At 41.3% G+C, this 22,150-nt stretch overlaps 1 protein-coding gene across 1 annotated transcript in view; it reads left to right on the top strand.

The window, feature by feature from the left end:
- The window catches only part of LOC141438710 (uncharacterized), a 32,555-nt gene extending 12,391 nt beyond the window's left edge, over positions 1-20,164 (top strand). Inside the window, exons 11-24 of the mRNA XM_074102630.1 lie at positions 667-789; positions 2,844-3,048; positions 3,919-4,075; positions 4,789-5,012; positions 6,461-6,600; positions 7,524-7,634; positions 9,101-9,269; positions 10,558-10,672; positions 11,621-11,728; positions 12,453-12,568; positions 13,829-13,934; positions 15,859-16,006; positions 17,186-17,261; positions 18,935-20,164. Coding sequence (XP_073958731.1) covers positions 667-789; positions 2,844-3,048; positions 3,919-4,075; positions 4,789-5,012; positions 6,461-6,600; positions 7,524-7,634; positions 9,101-9,269; positions 10,558-10,672; positions 11,621-11,728; positions 12,453-12,568; positions 13,829-13,934; positions 15,859-16,006; positions 17,186-17,261; positions 18,935-19,014 — 1,878 coding nt within the window. The 3' untranslated portion in view covers positions 19,015-20,164. The remainder of the gene's footprint in view (positions 1-666; positions 790-2,843; positions 3,049-3,918; positions 4,076-4,788; positions 5,013-6,460; positions 6,601-7,523; positions 7,635-9,100; positions 9,270-10,557; positions 10,673-11,620; positions 11,729-12,452; positions 12,569-13,828; positions 13,935-15,858; positions 16,007-17,185; positions 17,262-18,934) is intronic.
- The last annotated feature ends 1,986 nt before the right edge of the window (positions 20,165-22,150 follow it).

Below are 22,150 nucleotides of genomic sequence, written 5' to 3'. Positions count from 1 at the left end.
CTTTTCTAAGTGTTTTATTGAAAATGCTATTTTTTAAGTTGATAATTGGAAAGCCACGTCATTTTCTATGCTGGTTATTCTTTATTAATATTTAGAATTTATTTTTTTCAAGTTTCTTAATGCTCGGTGTGAAAAGTTGTATGAGCCACTCGGGAGCAAAATTATTTTCATCTTGGGCGTTAACACTTGAATCCCTCATTACGCTCAGGATTCTACTTTAGAATCCCTCGCTACGCTCAGGATTCTATTGTAGAATCCTTCGCTACATTCTGGATTCAATGTACGCCCTCGCCGTAAATACACCATTTTGCTCCCTTGTGACACAAATAACTATTATCGCGGTGTCTGTGACCCTACCATAAGGAATGTTAGCGCTAGCAGGATAAGGAAGCGGGTTATTGTGCCTAGATCTGATTGCCATGCAGCAGAATCGCCAAAAGTGTTAATGTATTCATCATCATCATCATGTCAGCCGAAAGACGTCCACTGCTGGACATAGACCTCCCCCAAGGCTCTCCACTCAGACCGGTCTTGTGCTTTCCGCATCCACCGCGATCCCGCGATCTTAACCAGGTCGTCGCTCCATCTTGTTGGAGGCCTACCGACAGCTCGTCTCCCGGTTAATGTATTGTATTGTTGTTATCCTAACATTATGTTCACCTATAGACCGACGCAGCGAAACGCGACAACGTCCCAAAGTGCCTGAACTCCGGCCAGTTGGTCAGAGAGCTCGGCAAGGAGCTCCGCACTCTAGAGAAGCGGTCGACCACTGCCGTTAACAAGGATAAGGTGAGGACATCTCTATTATAATATTACTCACTTGCTAATACAGAATAGTCTTGTCTTGTTGAGTCTAACAACTGGTAGCATGGTGTACGGTTGTGTCACTCTGAAGATGAGCTCTGGTTGAGTTCGAAACGCGTCAGTGTAGTGGTGTCTTGGTGGTGGTGATAGATGGGTTCGTGTGATTTGTGTGTGTTCTTACAGTGTGGAGGTGGAGGAACTGCATGAACACACATATTTTGCATAAGCTTAGCTATCGTAAGGTCGCGGGTGAGCAAGGAAATTCTTTTAGTTCACAGAATAGTCTGTTCGCTGACAGTTGATAAAAAAAAATAAAGTCAGAAGTTCTTAACTCATTATCCTAATATTATGCGATGCGAAATGCGAATGTTTGTGAGTGAGTGAATGGGTGGGTGAGTATGTTTGCTACTCCTTCACGCTGAAACTGCTGGAAGGATTTGGATGTAATTTGATATGTAGATAGCTGGACATCTGGAATAAAACACAGGCTACTTTTTATCCCGATATTCCCACAGGATAGGGATAAAATCTCGAAACAACAACCGCTGGGCTTAAGAGTCATGAAATTTGACATGATTGTTTTTAATGTATCGTCAATGAAAACCATGATTTAATTTTCGGGAATTCCCACGGGAATTTTTAAAAATCCCGGAATTTTAATTCAGTTGCTGGATCTAATGATTTACGTGTGCGAAGCCGAGGTTAAATACTAGTAAATGATATAAATTAGACAACAAGACACGAACACCCTATCGACAAACTCGACGGCCATTCCAGAACGAACCGAACGCCTGCGGTCGCTTGACTGGTGATCTTGTAAAGAACTGATTACCTGGTACAGTCACCAGCACCAATATCTGACACAACAAGCGTGCATAAATATCTGATACGACTCTATTTCTAGGGCCGGAAGGACGCGTCAGATATTTTTGCACGCTCCGCTGTGGCAGATATTAATGCTGGTGACTGTACCATCAGCCAAATAAGTGCTCTGTCAATTTTTAATCAAATTCCTATCAAATGAATATGTCGCTAAAGTAAAACTTTCAAGCTGACAGATACGTCTATTGGCATTATTGTTTTGTGACATGCAAACGATTATCAACTTTAGGGTGGTAGACCACATTTTGACTGATGGTACAGTACAGTGTACAAAATATGAACTTATTCAACTTTTCAAAAACATGTACAGTCACCAGCATTAATAACTGCCACAGCGGCGCGTGCAAAAATATACGACACGTCCTTCCGGCCCTAGAAATAGAGTCGTATCACACATTTATGCACGCTTGTTGTGTTTTGGTGCTGGTGACGTGACTGTACCACGGCTTCTTATGTCGACGTAATGAGGCCAAGGTAACATATTTTTGGAGTGATTCGATTAGATACATATTTTACACTTGAATTTACTATGAAAATCAGTTTGGACTACGTATAAATAGTAGATTGTACAACAAGAGCATAAAACGAGCCATTTTTGCCGAGGCGTTCATATAGCCACCCGAGCCGGTACAGCGAGGGTGGATAGACACGCCGAGGGGAAAATGGGTTTAATGCTCGAATTTTACACTCTGCTTTTCACTTCGATGGCGAGGAAATGAAATAGCAACAGGGGAAACAATTATTCACTTTCTATATACCTTTTATTTTATATGCATTATTATAATAATTCCATTTTTTTTATTTTACTGATTTAATATGATTGATTTGAATGATTTTTAGTTTTATATAAATTAAAAATTATTTAAAAAATATACAGAAACTTTTTTGTTTGTGGCTGTTGACACCTGATTACCTTGGTCTTAAGTTGGTCTTAGACGAAGATTTTATTTTATGCACTAGAGCATAAAAAGTCATTTTATGTCGCCTAGATCCAGCATAAACACGAACTTTACGAGCATGAGAAGTGAAAAGGAATTTTTCCAAGTTTTGTCAAGTTTGCTACGCACCTTGCGTTTCTGCATGAAAACATACATATTTGTCGCACAGACTAAGCTCATGATTAACTTTTTACGAATAACATGAATCTTTGTCAACAGGATTTCAAACTGAAAAATCACGTGTCACCAACCAAAGCGCAAATAAAGAAGCCACCGGCGCCCAAGAAATCTCTAAAACTGACTCTGCCCAAACCGATAATGCATATGGCCCAGCCGGACGAGTATATGGAGGAGAAGATATATGCAGACAAATTCTATATCGACAACAAGGAGGTGGTTTATGACAACAGATATGTAGCGCAGGGTGAGTGCTTGTAGCTTCCACTCCACGGCCATAATTTGGTTGTAACGTACATAGTTAGAGAAGCCGGGTGTAGTTAATGTACGACTTGTTAACGCACGCCCAAACAATGCACGGCATGATAATCCGTGCTTATGTCCAATGAGGGCTATCGTTTTTTGTCTTTCTAGATAGCGCCACTGTTGCGTGAGGTTTTTAAGTGTGGCTTTCAAAGTCTGTTATTACGGGCGTGAAAACAAAGTTTAGATTCAAATCATATTTAATACACCTTAAAACCGTACCGTAAAAATATCGAGCATGCCACAGTGTTGCGTAGTCCCGTTTTGTTCGGAAAAAAGGGAGGACAAAAGTTTCCGAAAGACAAAATTGTCTCAAAACACAGACATTCATTGCCCCGTAACGCATAATTGCAATACGCGGCTATTGCGTAGCTCACCCAAAAACTATGAGATTTGACATTTCGGAGACCTCACGCTACATTAGCGCCTCTAACGGCGAATTCATACGCAATAGCCCTCATTGTTTGTGTACAGCGAATATTAATAAATTTAGTAGAAAATAACTTAAATTAGTCCTGGTGCTTCGCCGGCCGCTACTGTGGCACGCTCGCTACGCTCGCTCGGCTCGCGCATTGTGGTCGCAATTGGACCTAACACAACCTAACACAAATCTATGGTCATCCGAATCTATTGGATTCAGATTATCACGTCGTAAATTACAGCACGCACAATATTTTGTACGCCCTGATAATGCGCGACCATGTTATTGTACGACATGATAATCGGAAGCAATTACATTATTGCGCGTACATTCCAAGTTGTACATTATTGTTTCCCGAGAAGCCAATAAAAGCTGATAATTGTGCTGTTCCAGGTGTTAAATACGGCAATGGTTTACCTGATACCAAGTTCATAGTGGACAGCAAAGAGGCGCCGGAGAAGTACACCTTCCAGCATTATGAGGAGCAGCCCTACCATGATAACGGATATGGCGACAGGCAAGAGAAGAAACCGCTCAGGATTAAGTACAAGTTAGTACAGCAGAGGGCAGCAGAGAGCAATATCTTGACACGTTAGGACCTTGTCACTGCATTATGACAATTTATGACCATAAATGTGCGAGGACGTGTTGTGTTGTTTTTCATGAACCCAGAGAAAAGCTTCATACTTTATTCGCTTCGCTTTGCTATAAGCTTACTTTGGGACTAGGTTAATTGGTGTTAATTGTCCCGTTATATTTATTTATTTTATTTATTTATTTACCTATACTCGCACAGCACATCTCTGGTGGAAACAGCTGAGCGGAGCGAGTGAGGTCGAAACGGAACCTATAACCTAATCAACAAAAAGTTTAACCCCTCCCCCCGACTTTGTCGCTTCAAAGCTCAATATCTCAAAAACGACTAAACCTATTTTGATGAAACATGTCTAAGAACCATCGGTACAAAACCTGTTTTCAATAAAATAAAAAAACCGTATTTACGGTGCCACAGACATACAGACAGACACACACACAGACATACAGACACACATAGCGGTCAAACTTATAACACCCCTCTTTTTGCGTCGGGGGTTAAAAACACATCCGCGCACATCTTTGGTAGAAACGCAGCTTAAATAAGGACTTACTTTACACTGTTTTTGTAACCTATTTGTATTTTCTTTTTGTACAATAAAAAGTACAAACAAACAAACTTCAACAAGGCAATGCCTGGATTAATCCAACTAACCTCACTTTTTCCAGCACCTCCCCCTCCTCGTCCCGCGACGAGCCTCCCCCCTACAGCCTGCCGGAGCACTCGATCCTCAAGTCGCACCTGATCCGGGACTCCCGCCCGCCCAAGCCCGCCCACCACTGGACCATCTCCAAAAAGGACATCGGCGATTACCACGAGGAGCAGATACTGTTCACTAACGAGAATCTGCCCACCAATTTGAGGGTCGAGCAGGAGATTAACTACGGGCCTGGTGAGTAATATATAACACCCCTCTTTTTGCGTCGGGGGTTAGTTAAACTAGAGTTTACCCGCGGTTGCGCACGCGTAAACTATATTCGATCTGGTAGTTACAATTGGGATGTCCCAATTTTCGACAATGTATAGTAAATCGAAAACCATTTGGAGAAATAGGCTTTGTGAAGCGTTTCCAGAAATCAGATTCCAAAAATGTGATAAACTGAATTAAATGAACAAAATTTAAGTAATTACCTTCATTTGACCCCTGCAGTGTACCGTCACAGAGGCAGTTATAAAGCAGTTCTACACTATTTTTTTTTTTTTTTTTTGTAATACTCGTATGTAAGACTTGTTCTAGTGCATAATTTATTTGTGTCAATGGAATAAAGATATATGACTATGACTATGACTAAAAGCAATTGACGGTTTGAAATGTTGCTGTCCTGTTTATGATAGCAAAGAGTGACAAAGATAGAACTTTAATCACATGATGCGCAACCCGGCTTTAAACAGTTGTCATTTATCGTAAAGTTCGAAATGTATACAAGTATTTCCAATGTATTTTTACGAATAATCAAAGGAATAATCGAAGCTAAAGGAAGAGAAATAAATAAAACTATTTGTCATGGTTCATTTAGGACCCTAAGCCGTGCTTGTATTATTGTCAAATTGTAATGCCACAGATTATGTTATGTACGACCTGAATTTTTCTAGGCAATGGATCGTGGCTGTCGCGCTGACGTCATCCAGCCATTTCGTAAATAAGATTATAAAAAATTAAATAAGTACTCACCCAAATACAAAATCGATGAAAATGGTATCTTAAAATATCGTATGCTTTCCAAAAATAAAATAAAAACTATAGGTTATTTTTTTTGGTGCATCCCAATTGAAATTCCATTTTGCAAAATTTCCCTGGGAATTCCCAAAATGTATATCGTGGTCTTCATTGAGGTTGTGAAGAACAACTGTCCAAAATATCCATACTAATATTTTAAATGCGAAAGTGTGTTTGTATGTTTGTCCGTCTTTCACGCCGTAACGGAGCGACGGATCGACGTGATTTTTGGCATAGAGATATTTTATGGGTCTGAGAGTGACATAAGGTACTTTTTATCCCGGAAAAATGCACAGTTCCCTCGGGAACAGCGCGCGATAACCGAATACCAGACCCAGCGGTTGAAATTTCAATATTTTATCCCTCGAGAATTGAAATTTGTATGGCGCGAGAATGCATATAAATTTCAATTCTCGTCTCGTCTCGCCTCGCCGGTGAAAAATCACCATAAGACATTTAGGGGCTGTTTCACCATCCATTGATTAGTGTTAACCGACGGTTAAATGTGATGCCGTCTCCGGCTATTCGAACAAAACAAATAGAGACGGCATCACATTTAACCGTCAGTTAACACTAATCAATGGATGGTGAAACAGCCCCTTACTATTTACTATTTGTTCCAGGCATGTACTCGGCCGAGGATATTCAGCAGGACTATCAATACTCGGAAGCAGCCAAGCCGGGCTCCTACCATCCGGAGTACGGGTACCCGCCCGCTGCGGCCTATCCAAGGATAGACGCGCCGCTGCCGCCGCAGATACAGGTATCTACGACCATCTTACCCTATACGTCATCAGCATAAATATCTGCAACAGCGGTTTGTGCAAAAATATCTGACACGTCCTTCCGGCTTTAGAAGTAGAGTCGTATCAGATATTTATGCACGCTTGTTGTGTCAGATATTGGTGCTGGTGACTGTACAAGTGATTCGGTAGACGTGAGGGATTATACGAGGTAGTTCCCTTGGCATAAATTATTTTTAGCAGTGTTTTTTTCGCACTTATTCCTTCACAAGAGATGAAGGAAGAACTGCGTTTATTTTTTCGCCCTCGTACGTTTGCTGGAACTGAAGGTGCTACTGCTTTTTTATTGACATATAAATGTTGAAAATAGCCTGAATGGCTTCGAGAAAGGTATGGTACGGCCGTGCCTTTGTTTTTGTTTTGCTCGACTTGTATGACTGTATAAATAAATATAGCTTGATCGGAATTTACCGCGCTGTTATTAAGAAGCCATTTGAGCGAGCGTTTATACCTGCTAAGCTGGCAACAGTGCATTTTTGTTCTTTTTTTTCGATTATTCCATAGAAATTCAATGAAAATTAAAAATGTGGTCTGATAGAATTGTTCTTAATATATAAATTAATGTGTCTACTCCAATAACTATGCGTGATAGACATTTATTTTCTTTCAAAACCGTTAATAAACATTTGTTCGTTTTTAAAGAATATTAAAGTCTATCACGAATAATTATTGCAGTAGGCACATTAACTTATATATTAAGAACAGTTCTATTCAGCCACATTTTTAATTTTCATTCTATTTTTATGGAATAATCGAGAAAAACTAACAGAAATGCAACGTTGCCAGCTCAGCAGATATAAATGCTCATAAATTTTCCCGCAAAAAGTCAGATTTCTGGTACAAACATCAAGCGAAAATGTTAAAATAACGATCTAACTTCCAGCAGGCAGCGAGCTACACGACGATGCCCGTGGCCGAGCTCAACGGGTATGCGCACACGCAGCTGCCTTCATACGACGCGGCCATCGCGCAACAGTATCCCGCCAATAACTACGTAAGTCTACGAGGAAAGAGGTCAACACAATGGATGGACAGCGAAATTATGTCAAAACGTATTTCTGAATATAGAAAGAAAGAAAGAAAGAAAGAAAAATACATTTATTTAACGCCATAAAAATAAACATAGGAAAAAACATAGAACAAATAAAGACATACATGACGCTAAACAGGTCCCCACTCAGCATATGCCACGGCAAGCCGTACACATAAAGCTGGAAGTACAATAGAAAAATTATAATAATACTAGCTGTGGCCTTCGACTCTGTCCGTGTAGAATTCGTTTATCGCTATCCCGCGGGATCTATGCAATACAATACAATGACTCTTTATAGTACAGTCGGCAACAAAGATATGAATACAGCCAAAGTGCCGAAATATGTATACACGACCTTAATGTTCAGGCAATAAAGTCCTGTTTACGTATTTTTGGCACTTTGGCTGTATTCATATCTTTGTTGCTGACTGTACACCAAAAATATACTCAGCGGTACAAAATTTGGCCCACTCGTTCATTAAAAAAAATACCTATTCTGCATACATTTGAGGGCCAGATTTTTTGCCGCTCAGAATGGTAAGCGATACAGAAAACAGAAATTTTTGGGATAAAAACTATCCTATGTCCTTCCCCGGGATTCACACTATCTGTGGACGTTGATTGAAGTGATGATGAGTGACCCTCGGGCTCGTGGGTTGGAGCACGAGCCCTATTGATGTTGGATGACCGGTGATCTTGATGAGTCTTGAATAAAACAACCCTTGAAGTTTCATCGAGTTATTATTGATGTGAAAATTATATATTACACTTGATTACTTTTTTTTTTTTTATTCGACTTGATGGCAAACGAGCAAGTGGGTCTCGTGATGGTAAGAGATCACCACCGCCCATAGACACCTGCAACACCAGGGGGATTGCAGATGCGTTGCCAACCTGGAGGCCTAAGATGGGATACCTCAAGTGCCTGTTATTTCACCGGCTGTCTTACTCTCCACGCCGAAACACAACAGTGCAAGCACTCCTGCTTCACGGCAGGATTAGCGAGCAAGATGGTGGTAGCAATCCGGGCGGACCTTGCACAAGGTCCTACCACCTGCAAAATTACACTGAATTTGCCTTATAATCTTAATATATTGATGGATATGCGTCCGCCATGAATCGCAATTTTGATTGAAGAGACGAGAGTGAATGTGTGACTGAATGAATTGAAGATTTTACAGATAATACAGTTTGACAGCTCTGACGTACATCTCAATGTTGGCATCTTGATTTGATTAGGTAATTAATAAAAAAGTAAATGAATTTGCGTGAACAATCTGTATACAGAATTTCATCTAAATTGGTTCAGCGGTTTGGACGTAATAAGCAAACAAACGATCAAACAGACTTATTTTCGCATTTATAATATCAGAGAGATGTTTATGCTTGTTACCGTCCATCTGTTGAAACAGCTGTCTTCCGATCAGGTAATAGAAGAAGCGAAGCCGAAGCCGGCAGTGACGCCGGTCCGGCGGTCGGAGCGGCCGGTCCGGCGGCGCGTGTCGCACACGTACGATTACGAGGACGGCGACCTGTATATTGACGATGCGCCGGCGCCGAGGAAGCGGAAAAGCCGGCCGAAGCAGTATCAGCAGCGTGAGTAAAAAAAAACAAAGCCGTAACAGCCTTCTACGCACAATCCGATAATGCACCACTGGACCAAAGCACAATGTTACCAAAAATGCCTGGTGACGAACTTTAGAATGTTTTTTTTAACTCCCCGACGCAAAAAGAGGGGTGTTACAAGTTTGACCGCTATGTGTGTCTGTCTGTCTGTGGCACCGTAGCTCGTAAACGGGTGGACCGATTTGAATGCTGTTTTTTTTAAATTGAAAGCAGGTTATCTAGCGATGGTTCTTAGACATGTTTCATCAAAATCGGTTCGGCCGTTTTTGAGATATTGAACTTTGAAGTGACAAAGTCGGGGGGTTTCCAACTTTTGGTTTGGTTAGGTTAGGTTCATGCGTCGGGTCCGATATTGCAACAGTGGACCGAAGCACAATGTTACCAAAAATGCCTGGTGACGAACTTTAGAGTGTTTTTTTTATTTCAATAATATTAGTTCGTGCTCAGAGTTTAAAAATGTAACCAACATGTGTTGTTTTATTTTCAATTATATTGTTTTACTTTATTTGACATATGGATTTTGTTTTATTTTTTGTTTTAATTTTAACTGTATTTATTTCTTAATAATTTGAAATTTTGATTTTAGTCGTAATTGATTTGGACATTTAAGGGCTGTTCCACCACCCATTGATTAATTTTATTTGTCGGATAAATTGTGACGCTTTCTCCGTCGAACAAAACATACAGAGACGACGGCATCACATTTATCCGTCAAATAAATTTAATCAATGGATGGTGGAACAGGGGGTTAATTTAATTTTTAATTTTAATTGCGATAGAATTAATTCTAGTTTTGACATACTATATTTTTTTTTATTCAACTGGATGGCAAACGAGCAAGTGGGTCTCCTGATGATAGGAGATCACCACCGCCCATAGACACCTGCAACACCAGGGGAATTGCAGATGCGTTGCCAGCCTAGAGGCCTAAGATGGGATACCTCAAGTGCCAGTAATTTCACCGGCTGTCTTACTCTCCACGCCGAAATACAACAGTGCAAGCACTGCTGCTTCACAGCAGGGTTAGCGAGCAAGATGGTGGTAGCACTCCGGGCGGACCTTGCACAAGGTCCTACCACCTGCAAACTTTTATGGTGTCAAACTGGCAAGAGTTTCTATGGGCGTGTACACGAAATATCATATCGTACGGCGGTTAATAGTACGGCCGGTAAATAGTGTCACTCTGACGTCTGTTCAACAGTAGACGTCATCCAACTGATGATGTTGTTTGTGTATGTAGTGTGTTGTTTTGTTGCAGCGTCCAACAGTAGTTCATACCGCGCGCCGGCGCCGCGGCCGCCGCCCGCCAACGGGATAGAGTCCCTCATACAAGCTTCCGTGTTAGCAGAAGGCGAACCCGATCCAGCTGACACGTGAGCACGGGCCCATAATGAGTACTAGAGTTTACCCGCAGCTTCGCAAGCCTAAATCATTAGATACAGCGCGCTTGAATTTATATTCCGGGATTTTACAAAATTCCCATGGGAACTCCCGAAAATTTCATCGTGGTTTTTGGCTACTATCCCCCTTATTCATAAACGACAATGAAACCTATTTTAGTTAAAATGCCGCTAAAATTCGTCTGTCCTTATCTGTCACTTCGACATTTGTATTTGTTAGAAAGGGACAAAGCATTTGTTAGTTAACATAGGCTTGTTAAGTTTTATGAATAAGGGGGTATGTCTGTGCCACTATGTTTCGGTTCTTTTATCTTTAATTGTACTCGTAGTGTCTACTCTTTGTGTCTTATGTCCTGTCAATCGTTCAAAGGTTAACTGGAAGAGATCCTTTTAAGGGATAAGTTCGCCTTTGTGCAGGATACTGTGTTCTGTAATTTTCATGTGTTTTTATGTACAATAAATAGTTTTACAATACAATACTATGCCAAATTTCGTGACTCTAAGCCCAACACACACACACACACACACACACACATTCGCATTTATAATATTAGTAGGATTATGATTACGTTTTGTAGTAGCGATTGTCGTTTAATTATCGTAAACTGTATGAAGGCCGTCGCTTGTCACCGCACGCACTGAGTTTCGTGGTACGAGGCGTTCAGTTGTCACACGTGGCCCGGGCGAGCGAGCGGACGCGGCGGCCATATTGCCATTTTATTCCCCCCCCGCCTTTATAATTTTCATGAAATCATGAACCAATAGAGACGCTTCATTTACCTCGCCTCGCTCCCGAGATGTGCCGAGGATGATGGAATGAAGCGCTTCTATTGGTAAAATGCAAAACACATCCTTCGCAACACATCCTCCCACATGTTTGGTGGAAACGTAGCCTAATATTGATGTATGATTGTTTATCAGAGAGGACGCGGCAGTGGAAGGGATGTTAAGTATCAGCGAACGTTACACAGCGCCGCAGCGGACATTCGGGCTCGCGGCCGATGCGGCAGAGGCACCTACCACTGAGAGGTTAGTGCAACCTATCAATAATAGTACATTAATGCTTAGGCCTGCAAGTAAGCAATTGTAGCCAATCTACCATTATTTTTTTGTAGGGACACAGGATTGCTTGGCTTGCGATATGGCTAGCACGCGCTAGCTCTGCGGTCTGTACTTGTCAGTAATAAATGGAGTCAATTTTCAAGCCTATTTTGTCATTTGGAGTATCCATCTGTAGTAACGAACAGATAATCCTTTTTTTCTTAGATCTAATAATAAGTAAAATAAAAAAAGTATAAATTTAATTTCGAGTAAAACAACATCTCGAGAGTGATATTGTTGAGAATTAAGGTCCAATCAAATTCATCAGCATTTGCCGTACTTACAAAAAAAACTTGATAAAGGCAGCAGAGGTTTTTCTATTGTCACGTATGAAGTTGTGAAGATATACAATCAATTGTAGCGAAACTAGTTATAACGACATATCGGATGGACGAACAAGAAAAAGTCCCAACACGATCTTATATACCAAAATAAAGGTGACACTCTTTCCCTTCTCGGATAATAATAATATTATAACGACCAACCGTGTTTAAGACCAAATATTGCTGTTCGTTCGATGTCGAGGCCACTTTTACGGTCATTTTTGTGAAGAACCTTAATGAGGGCTAAAAGCCAGGCGAAATATCGCTAGATGGCGTTAGTGTCGCGAGGTTTTTTTGACGTTACGGTCTTGTTTGTCTTGTTTGTACAGCAGTACGGGCAGCGCGCGCGGCAACAAGCGGCCGCGCAAGCCGGCGCCGCGCAGCGACGAGCCGCCCGACGACGAAGAGGACGTCATCAAGGAGGTGCATCGCGACGACGAGTACGGTGAGTCGCGGCCGCACCTCACTATACACCAGTGTGGGGCACACGATGAAATAGGCCCGAAAGGATGTCCTGTGATGTGATAGAACGACATGAAAAGGGTAACCGGGTCAGATACAAATACAAATACAAATACAAATACAAATACAAATACAAATACAAATACAAATACAAATACAAATACAAATACAAATACAAATACAAATACAAATACAAATACAAATACAAATACAAATACAAATACAGATACAGATACAGATACAGATACAGATACAGATACAGATACAGATACAAATACAAATACAAATACAAATACAAATACAAATACAAATAATTTATTTGTCAAATAGGTTAAAATAGTTGGTACACTGATCATAGATTTGTATCACTATGCTGCGCCCGAGGGCATACAAATATAAATGTCTTGTAGGTAGGCACATTCAGTCATGCAGTAAACTAAATAAAGCCTAAAAAGTTGCAGAACTATCACGCATATACTCCTTCCATTGAATAGTAGGCCTTACCCGCCAAAAGTTAAAAAGTTGTTTCTTAAAATCGTGAAAATCTTCAGTCATCAATATATTCTTCGGAAGTTTATTAAAGATCTTTGATGCCATGCCGAATACGCTTTTAGCAAGTAATTCTGTTTTGTATGGTCTTTTGTTAATTTTACCTTTTTGGCGAGCACTTTTAAAAACCGGAAATTGATTCCTATTACATTTACGTAAGTTGATATTTCGAAAATGTATATGCAGGTCAGGGTTAGTATACGTAACTTAATAAAATGGTCTACATGAGTCAGTGGACGAAATACCACAAATCGCACGAAACATTTCTTCTGACCTTTGAAAACCATATCTGTTCGAGGAGTTACCCCAGAATATAATCCCATATTTTAGAGTGGAAGATACATAAGCATGATATGCTGTAAGAACAGCAGGCCGATTTACTATTTTACTTAAGTTATACAAAGCATAAGAGTACCTGTTAAGCTTCTTACAAATTATTTCAGACTGGAAGTAATTAGCACAGAACAGAGAGAAGTGGAGAAAGCTGAATGAGGCCTACACCAGCGTGGTAAAAAATGGCTTAAAAGAAGATGTATACTTCATTGTCTTAATCACACTTGAAATACAAATAATCGAAAACCAGCTTAACTGCTATGTAAGCAAGCAGAGAAGTGATCCGTCCACAACCACTCCACCCTTTTTTGTAAAAAGAAAAATACAAATTACTCGCCTGACCTCGTTACTTGTTCGGCAGTGTATCCCTCGTTGGAGATGAGCTCCGACGAAGACGAGGAGTGGACGGCGGCGCGACGCCGCCGCGCCAGTCGCAGCCGGCTAGATTCACGCGGGAAGAGCGACAAGTAAGTTCTCATCCGGATTACATGACAACTTTTTATTTCATCATCAACATATCAGCCGTAGGATGTGTACTGTTGGACATAGGCCTCCCCCATAGAGCTCCATTTGCCTCGGTTGGCAGCGGTTTGCATCCACGGTGAACCCGCGGCTTTAAGTCATCCGTCCATCTCGTTGGTGGACGTCCTAACGCTGCGCTTGCCGATCCGCGATCTCTACTTGAGAACCTTTCGGCCCCAACGACCATCTGTTCTCCGTGCTATATGGCCTGCCCATTACCACTTCAACGAGCTAATTCGCTTGACTGTCGGTGACCCTTGTTCTTCTACGTATCTCCTCATTTCTGATTCAATCCCGTAGAGAAACCCCAAGCACAGTTCCCTCCATAGCTCGCTAAGCAACTGAGCGTATTTGGGTCGATCTACTTTTTCTTGTTTTTTATTCTGTCCCGTTTTATGTACAAGAGACAACAGCGACAGAGTTTCTTAAAAAAAAAACTGTTATGATATATGCTACTAATGTGCTTAGGAGATTGTCCATTAAATAATGGGCTTGTAACTACGACAAAAATGTCATCATCATCATCATCCCAGCCTATATATGTTCCACTGCAGGACACAGGCCACCTCTCAGAATGTTGTCCAGGGGACGTAACCATGGCGACGCGGTATAGGGTAAAGTTGATCGACCCATTTATAAGGCCTATAGTGAAGCACCACGTCTCGAATCCGGTTCACTAATATGTTGCATAAAATCGAATCTCATAATTTCGTTTCTCATAACAACCTTTAGCAGAATCATAATATCACCAAATTACATTTCGCATATATTTTTTCTCATACTATTATTTCTCATAATTTTGTAAAGCAGAATATGAACATCACATAATATCGATGACAATAATATTTATATGTTCGAATAGTTGCTACGCAGAAAGACATATCTCATAATATTACTTTGCATAAGGATAATAAAAAGAAAATAAAAATGTTATTAAACATTCCTTGCAATTACATTACGGTTATTATTCAGGCAGCAGTAAGATTCTGGCGCTTTTAATATTCTGCAGAAGTATATTCGGCGATAAGAGTGTTCGGCTATTTAATATTCTGAGAAATAACTATTATTCGTACTGATAATTATGCAAAGTTATGATTATGCAAAAGTATCATTCGGCTAAAAATAAATATGAGATACCTGTTATGAGAAGTGTATTACGGAGAATCGATATAAAGGGAACCCCTCGAATCCATATGTCATCTTTGGCAACACACATTGGTTAAAGACTTTTATTTGTGACTACTCAAATTACGGATAAAGTTTTCAAGAAAAGGTTTTATCTAAAGTTTCTTTGAAAACTAATTTAGTTGCTCGTCGCTCGTTTGTAGCGACAAATCGGGTTACTTGATTCTATTTCGAATTTCCTCCGATTCAAAAAAGTAGCGTCAAGTCGCCGCGTCGTACAGCAACGTCAATATGGCTGCTTGCAGGAATGATCTTAGTCTTGGAAGGCGATTTAGTGATTTCCTAACCTCCTTTAGTGGCTGTCGTGGCAGTGGTATAGTCGACCAAGAAAGTGCTTTACCAATTTTAATGACAGTTCCTACTTTAGAAAAAAAAAAACAATAAGGCCGATTGTCATATTGTCTTGTGAGTAAAAGTAAGCTTTGACGTTTTAAGCGCTACAAATGACATTAAACCTTAACGCGGTAAAGCTATTTCTTGGTCGACTTTACTAATGAAAGACATCGGAGTGAATGAAAATAACAGTTTTTTCGGAAATTCTCGTGTTGTCGTTTGTCGTTTTCCAGCGGTCAAGCTCAACATTTTCAGTTCGCTATGTATTACGCGACCAGATTTGTCGCTGCAAACAAGCGACGAGCGGCTGCATGAGGCCGCACCTTAGATACGATGATGTGTTGTGCGCAGGGACGAGTCGTGGTCGCCGCGCGCGCGGCTGGGCCGGCTGGTGCCGCGGCTGCGCGGGCCCGCGCGCGCCGGCGTGCGCCGCGAGTGCGTGCGCGCCGCGCTACACGCAGCCGCGCACCACCACGAACATGCGCACGCGCACGCGCAGGTCAGTACTAACACTGGGGCCTGCTGTATCACGCGCGCGCCGGCGTGCGCCGCGAGTGCGTGCGCGCCGCGCTACACGCAGCCGCGCACCACCACGAACATGCGCACGCGCACGCGCAGGTCAGTACTAACACTGGGGCCTGCTGTATCACGCGCGCGCCGCGAGTGCGTGCGCGCCGCGCTACACGCAGCCGCGCACCACCACGAACATGCGCACGCGCACGCGCAGGTCAGTACTAACACTGGGGCCTGCTGTATCACGCGTGCGCCGCGAGTGCGTGCGCGCCGCGCTACACGCAGCCGCGCACCACCACGAACATGCGCACGCGCACGCGCAGGTCAGTACTAACACTGGGGCCTGCTGTATCACGCGTGCGCCGCGAGTGCGTGCGCGCCGCGCTACACGCAGCCGCGCACCACCACGAACATGCGCACGCGCACGCGCAGGTCAGTACTAACACTGGGGCCTGCTGTATCACGCGCGCGCCGCGAGTGCGTGCGCGCCGCGCTACACGCAGCCGCGCACCACCACGAACATGCGCACGCGCACGCGCAGGTCAGTACTAACACTGGGGCCTGCTGTATCACGCGTGCGCCGCGAGTGCGTGCGCGCCGCGCTACACGCAGCCGCGCACCACCACGAACATGCGCACGCGCACGCGCAGGTCAGTACTAACACTGGGGCCTGCTGTATCACGCGCGCGCCGCGAGTGCGTGCGCGCCGCGCTACACGCAGCCGCGCACCACCACGAACATGCGCACGCGCACGCGCAGGTCAGTACTAACACTGGGGCCTGCTGTATCACGCGTGCGCCGCGAGTGCGTGCGCGCCGCGCTACACGCAGCCGCGCACCACCACGAACATGCGCACGCGCACGCGCAGGTCAGTACTAACACTGGGGCCTGCTCTATCACGCGCGCGCCGCGAGTGCCTAAATATTAACCCTTTAACCGCCATTTTCTGAATTATAAGACAAAAAATATCCATATCTGTCAGTCTTATAATTAAGACAAAATGTCATATAGTTTCAGTGTAGGTAGCGATACGGGCACGTACGACTGAAAACGTATTGGCGGTTAAAAGGTTCACCTTGCCACAAACACGCAGTTTTTCCCTTTAAACAGTGTTTAGCAAAAAATATTGATTTTTTTTTTAACAAAAACAAACTATTTGTTACAGAACGCGAAAAGAGCCGTGCTCGCGACAAAGAGCAGGCGGCCGCCGCCGCCCGCGCACAACACGCCAAATAACAAGAGTGAGTACACGGATTGCCGACCGGATAGCGCGTGGTTAGAGAAGTTTGAGTGCCCGGGTTCGATCTCCGTTCAGGGCAGATATTTGTTTGAAAAATACGAACAATTTCGAACGTGTTTCGCAATAAAATTTAGAAACACTGCAGTGCGAGCGATTTATTTATTTATTTTCGGAGAACTACAGCTATAAATTACAGAATAAACATATTTTATACTGACAGTAAAGCCAATTATAGGATCTCACAAGTAGAAACAAACTTTAAACAAGTAAAACTATACGCGCATAATCGCAAACAAGGAAAGAAACACGACATCAAAGCTCGCGATTTCGCAAATACCTACTACTTAATGTTTTTTTGTTTTGTTTTGTGTTAGGGCTCGTAATGTCCCACTCGCAAAATGTCCCTTTTATAAATGTCCCATTCTCAAAACGACCTCTCTGCAAAATGTCCCGTCACATAAATTACGTCTCGTTCACAAAACGTCCCTTTCGCAAAATGTCCCGTTCGCAAAACGTCCCTTCCGCAAAAAGTCCTTCTTTTCAATCCATGAGAGAGAGCCTAATTTCATTATTTAAACAAGAATTTTGCAATTGTAAATGCAACGGGACATTTTGCTAATGTGACATTTCGCAGACGGGACGCTTTGCGAAAACAATAGGACGTTTAGAGAAAGGGACGTAATGGTAATGGGCTATTTTGCATAAGGGACCATTTGCGAAAGGGACGTAATTTTGGTGGTGGGACATTTTGCGAGTGGGACATTATGAGCCCTAACCGAATAAAATATTTATATTTCTATTTCATTCACTGAACAACAAAGATTGAATTCATTAAGCAGCAACAGCTACATGGTACCATCAGCCAAATATGTGGTCTACCACCCTAAGGTTGATAATCGTTTGCATGTCATAAAACAATAATGTAATACGTGTCTGACAACTTGAAAGTTCGGACTTCAGCGACATATACATTTGACGGGAACTTGTGACCACATATCGAGGGTATTCTGGCAAAACAGAATAAGAGCAAATTAAAAAAAAAAGTTACATAGGCATACTCAATTTTTTCTGCTTTATTTATCTAGCAAAACCGTATAAAAAATAAATATTGTGCACTTATCCGGTTCTGCCAGAATACCCTCGATATTTGGCTGATGGTACCTATGCTCCATCAAAACCACACCTCAGCCAATCGCCGTCCCGCTATATTTATAGAGATTGCAATTGGATTTTACCAATATCTAGGTTCTTCGCCACGTGCATCTTTCAGACTACGAAAAGCAAGCACGCCTCAAAAAAAAAATGATCTTCGTTTTCCTAAAACGCAAACATTTGTTAGTTCTTTACTTCAAAAGCATAGCATTTCACCTAGATCATATATTTAATTATAGCGTTCTGTCAAAATCAATCAATTATAATAATTAGAGTCCCAGGCAATCATCGATCGCGGTGAAATGCGTCTAGGGTAAAATACTACACGAAAAATGAGAAGCTACAAATTATACTTATGTAAAAAGCTACGCGAAAAATTGCGTCAAGTACAAGATTGTATTGAAATTTTGTTCGAAGTGAATCACTACAAGGAATGTATTCTTTTTAGGTAAAGAACTAATAAATGAACGCAAAATGCCAAAGTTGACGTATTTATTATAACGGTATGTTCTTATTTTACAGATTCAAGACTGAAAAAGGGTATGAAGACAGCCAAACAGCGGCTCGGCAAGATCCTCAAGATTCACAAAATGATATGTTAGTGTAGATCGTAGCGGACCCGGAGCTCCGGTATCGTGCACAAATATATACGTATTTAATGACGAATTAACTGGAATTATTGTAGTAAAAAACATGGTATAATAATTATTATAAACCGTAAACCTCGATGACTGACCTTTCTGGATTCTTGTTATGATTAGTTTATGGAGTCTTTTTGTATTTTGTTACTTTTACGGTCATCCCGTGAAATCCAACGAAAAACAAACTGAATCATGGATGCACAGAAAAAACCCAGATAAAGAGACCAGCGCTGGGAATCGAACCCAGGTCCTCGGCATTCCGTGCTGCGTGCCATACCCTTACACGGGTAGGGCTAGGTTCCACTAGATTAGTTCTGAAGGAGTGTTGATGTTAGAGCTAAAACATAGATGTCGCTAGTGTCGCTACTTAAAAGAAAAAAAAACAGGCTGAAATGTGTGGTGCATGGGAGAAATTTGTGTCTAGGACTCCTGTCCAGTAGTGGTGTAAGGGTATGGCATCCAGCACGGAATGCTGAGGACCTGGATTCGATTCCCAGCGCAGGTCTCTTTTTCTGTTTTTTTCTGTGCATCCATGTATCAGTTTGTATTTTTGTTGACCATTCTTGGGTTACGTTGTTTTCTGGGTCATAAGGGCTATCGTTTTTTGTCTCACTAGATGGCGCACTGTTGCGTGAGGTTTTTAAGTGTGGCTTTCAGAGTCTGTTATTACGGGCGTGAAAACAAAGTTTAGATTAAAATCATATTTAAAACACCTTAAAACCGTACCATAAAAATATCCAGCAACCACAGTGCTGCTTAGTCCCGTTTTGTTCGGGAAAAAAGGGAGGAAAAAAGTTTCCAAAAGACAAAACTGTCTCAAAACACTGACATTCATTGCCCCGTAACGCATAATTGCCATAATTAATTTCAGGTAATGCAAAATATTCACAAAAAAATCTAATTATAAATAAACCCGCGTAGCTCACCCAAAAACTATGAGATTTGACATTTCGGAGACCTCACGCTACACTAGCGCCTCTAGCGGCGAATTCATTCGCGATAGCCCTCATTGACTATTTAATGTTGTTATTCTCTCCCGTAACCCAGGAGATAGCAGTGTTACGCTTCGGTAGAAAAATGTTTGCATTGTAATGTATACTGTTATACATAATTTCTTTTTGGTTTTGAGGGCAAAATAGATGACTCTCTTTCACAAAAATATTGTTAACCCTTTTCCGGGCCCTGACATTTTAGATACGCTATGGGTGTGTGGGTTTGATTTAAGAACGAATAATATTTTCAACGATTTCAATTGATTTTGTACCACATCGTAAGCTTAGCAAGGTCAAATTTTTCTGCACATTTATGTGGGCAATATATGCGCTGTGCCTGGCAAGGGGCATAAAATGCTTTGCCGTTCTGCCTTTGATACACCCAAAATGGGTCAAATAGTGAATTACAAGCAATAGAACTGTCATAATATTTGATTTATTGTAATATAAGTATAACAATCTTAATATATTTGTGCAATGTACCCAAGACGGTTAGATGTATATTTATATATGTATTTAGCACGGACCAATATGTGTTGTGGGTGTGTGTTTTAAGTTTGTCTCTATGTGATAATCACGCAATTTTCAATCTTATTCTTACATTTTTAAGGATATTTTTGACTCTGTTAATACTTAATTACGACTAATGCTTTGACAAGAAAATATGAGTGTTGTATTACATCTGATTTACTAATAGTCTTGTTGTGCTGTCGTCGTGTTTGTAGCTTTTGGCCTTTTTTCTAGATCAGACTTATGTGTAGATAATTGAAATTTACCATGAGCTTTGAAGTGAAAGGAAAGGAAGCGTAGACAGACCTGCACACACCTGCGAAGCAGTTCAAAGTGTGCGAGGTTCTTAACTGCAGCCCAAGCCCTCTCTGACTCTGAGGAGGCCTGTGCCCAGTAGTGTCACATATAGGTATAGGCTGATGAGGATGTAAAAAGTTACATAGATATGACGGTAGTTTTAATCTTTTTAGTACTGTCGTGTCGCGGAAACTGAGTCACGTATCAGACTGCAACGTTGTCATAATCAATTACGCTATGATTACTTTGGCAGATTTATGGGATGTTAACATGGCATAGTAGCTCAAAAGTTCCACACGTGATTCAGTTTCCTCGGCTGTACCAAGTGCTAAAAGCAAAGCTACAAACACGAAGATTCTCATAGGTTATTGGTGAAAGAGACGTAGACATAGGTTATGTATGTAAAATAATTGCCGGAATGTATTGATCAAAAAGGATCTTAAATTTAGGGGCTGTTTCACTATCTATGTATTGATTAGTGTTAACTGGCGGTTGAATGTGATGCCGTCTCTATTTTTTGTTCGAATAGACGGAGACGGCATCACATTTAACCGTCAGTAAAACTAATCAATGGATGGTGAAACAGCCCCTTAGACTCGCACAGAAATCAGTAGAAAATGAAAGAAAACCTAGGCGTATACTACGAATAGCAAAATTCGAACTTCGTATCTTGCCGTCCCGCTTACGCTTAAGTCATTAAATACGAGAGATAGTGAGCATCTTTCTATTTCTACATTTATGTGAGAGTCTATAAAGATGCAAAAAAATGTGCAATAAGAATCAGATCACATCTCTGTATTTATATTTCTGCTTCGCTTGTTTTTTAAGTAATTAATCAACGACGAATAAAAATACGTGTAAGATGTTTTGTTTACAGAAAAAAGGAATTTTGATACGAATTTTAGGAATATAATAAAATTATATTTTGTTCTATGCTAATTATAATTAGATCTGATTTGTTTTAATTCGCTTTTTTACTTATAAAAGTGTGTAAATTCATATTGTTTTAACTTGACAGACAGTGGTTTGTAGTCAATTAGCTTGATTCCTAAGGCCATCGTAAAACCTTTACGTCATTCAAACATCATTGTTGTAGACGCGCTCGAAATCTGAATTGCTTTTACCACTTCTTTCCTTCACACGGTATTGTCATTACGTCACTACTTTGAAAAAATCTCGTATCTAAAATCAATATGTCAACAAAATTGAACCTTGACGCAATGTTCGTAAGGTCCACTCAGAAAAATTATCTACTTTGAGATACGAGTTTTTTTAAAGTAGTGACGATAACCGTCATC

The sequence above is a fragment of the Choristoneura fumiferana genome, chromosome 19 (genome assembly GCF_025370935.1).
Source record: "Choristoneura fumiferana chromosome 19, NRCan_CFum_1, whole genome shotgun sequence".
NCBI lineage: Eukaryota > Metazoa > Arthropoda > Insecta > Lepidoptera > Tortricidae > Choristoneura > Choristoneura fumiferana.
This window is presented reverse-complemented; position numbering and strand designations above follow the sequence as displayed.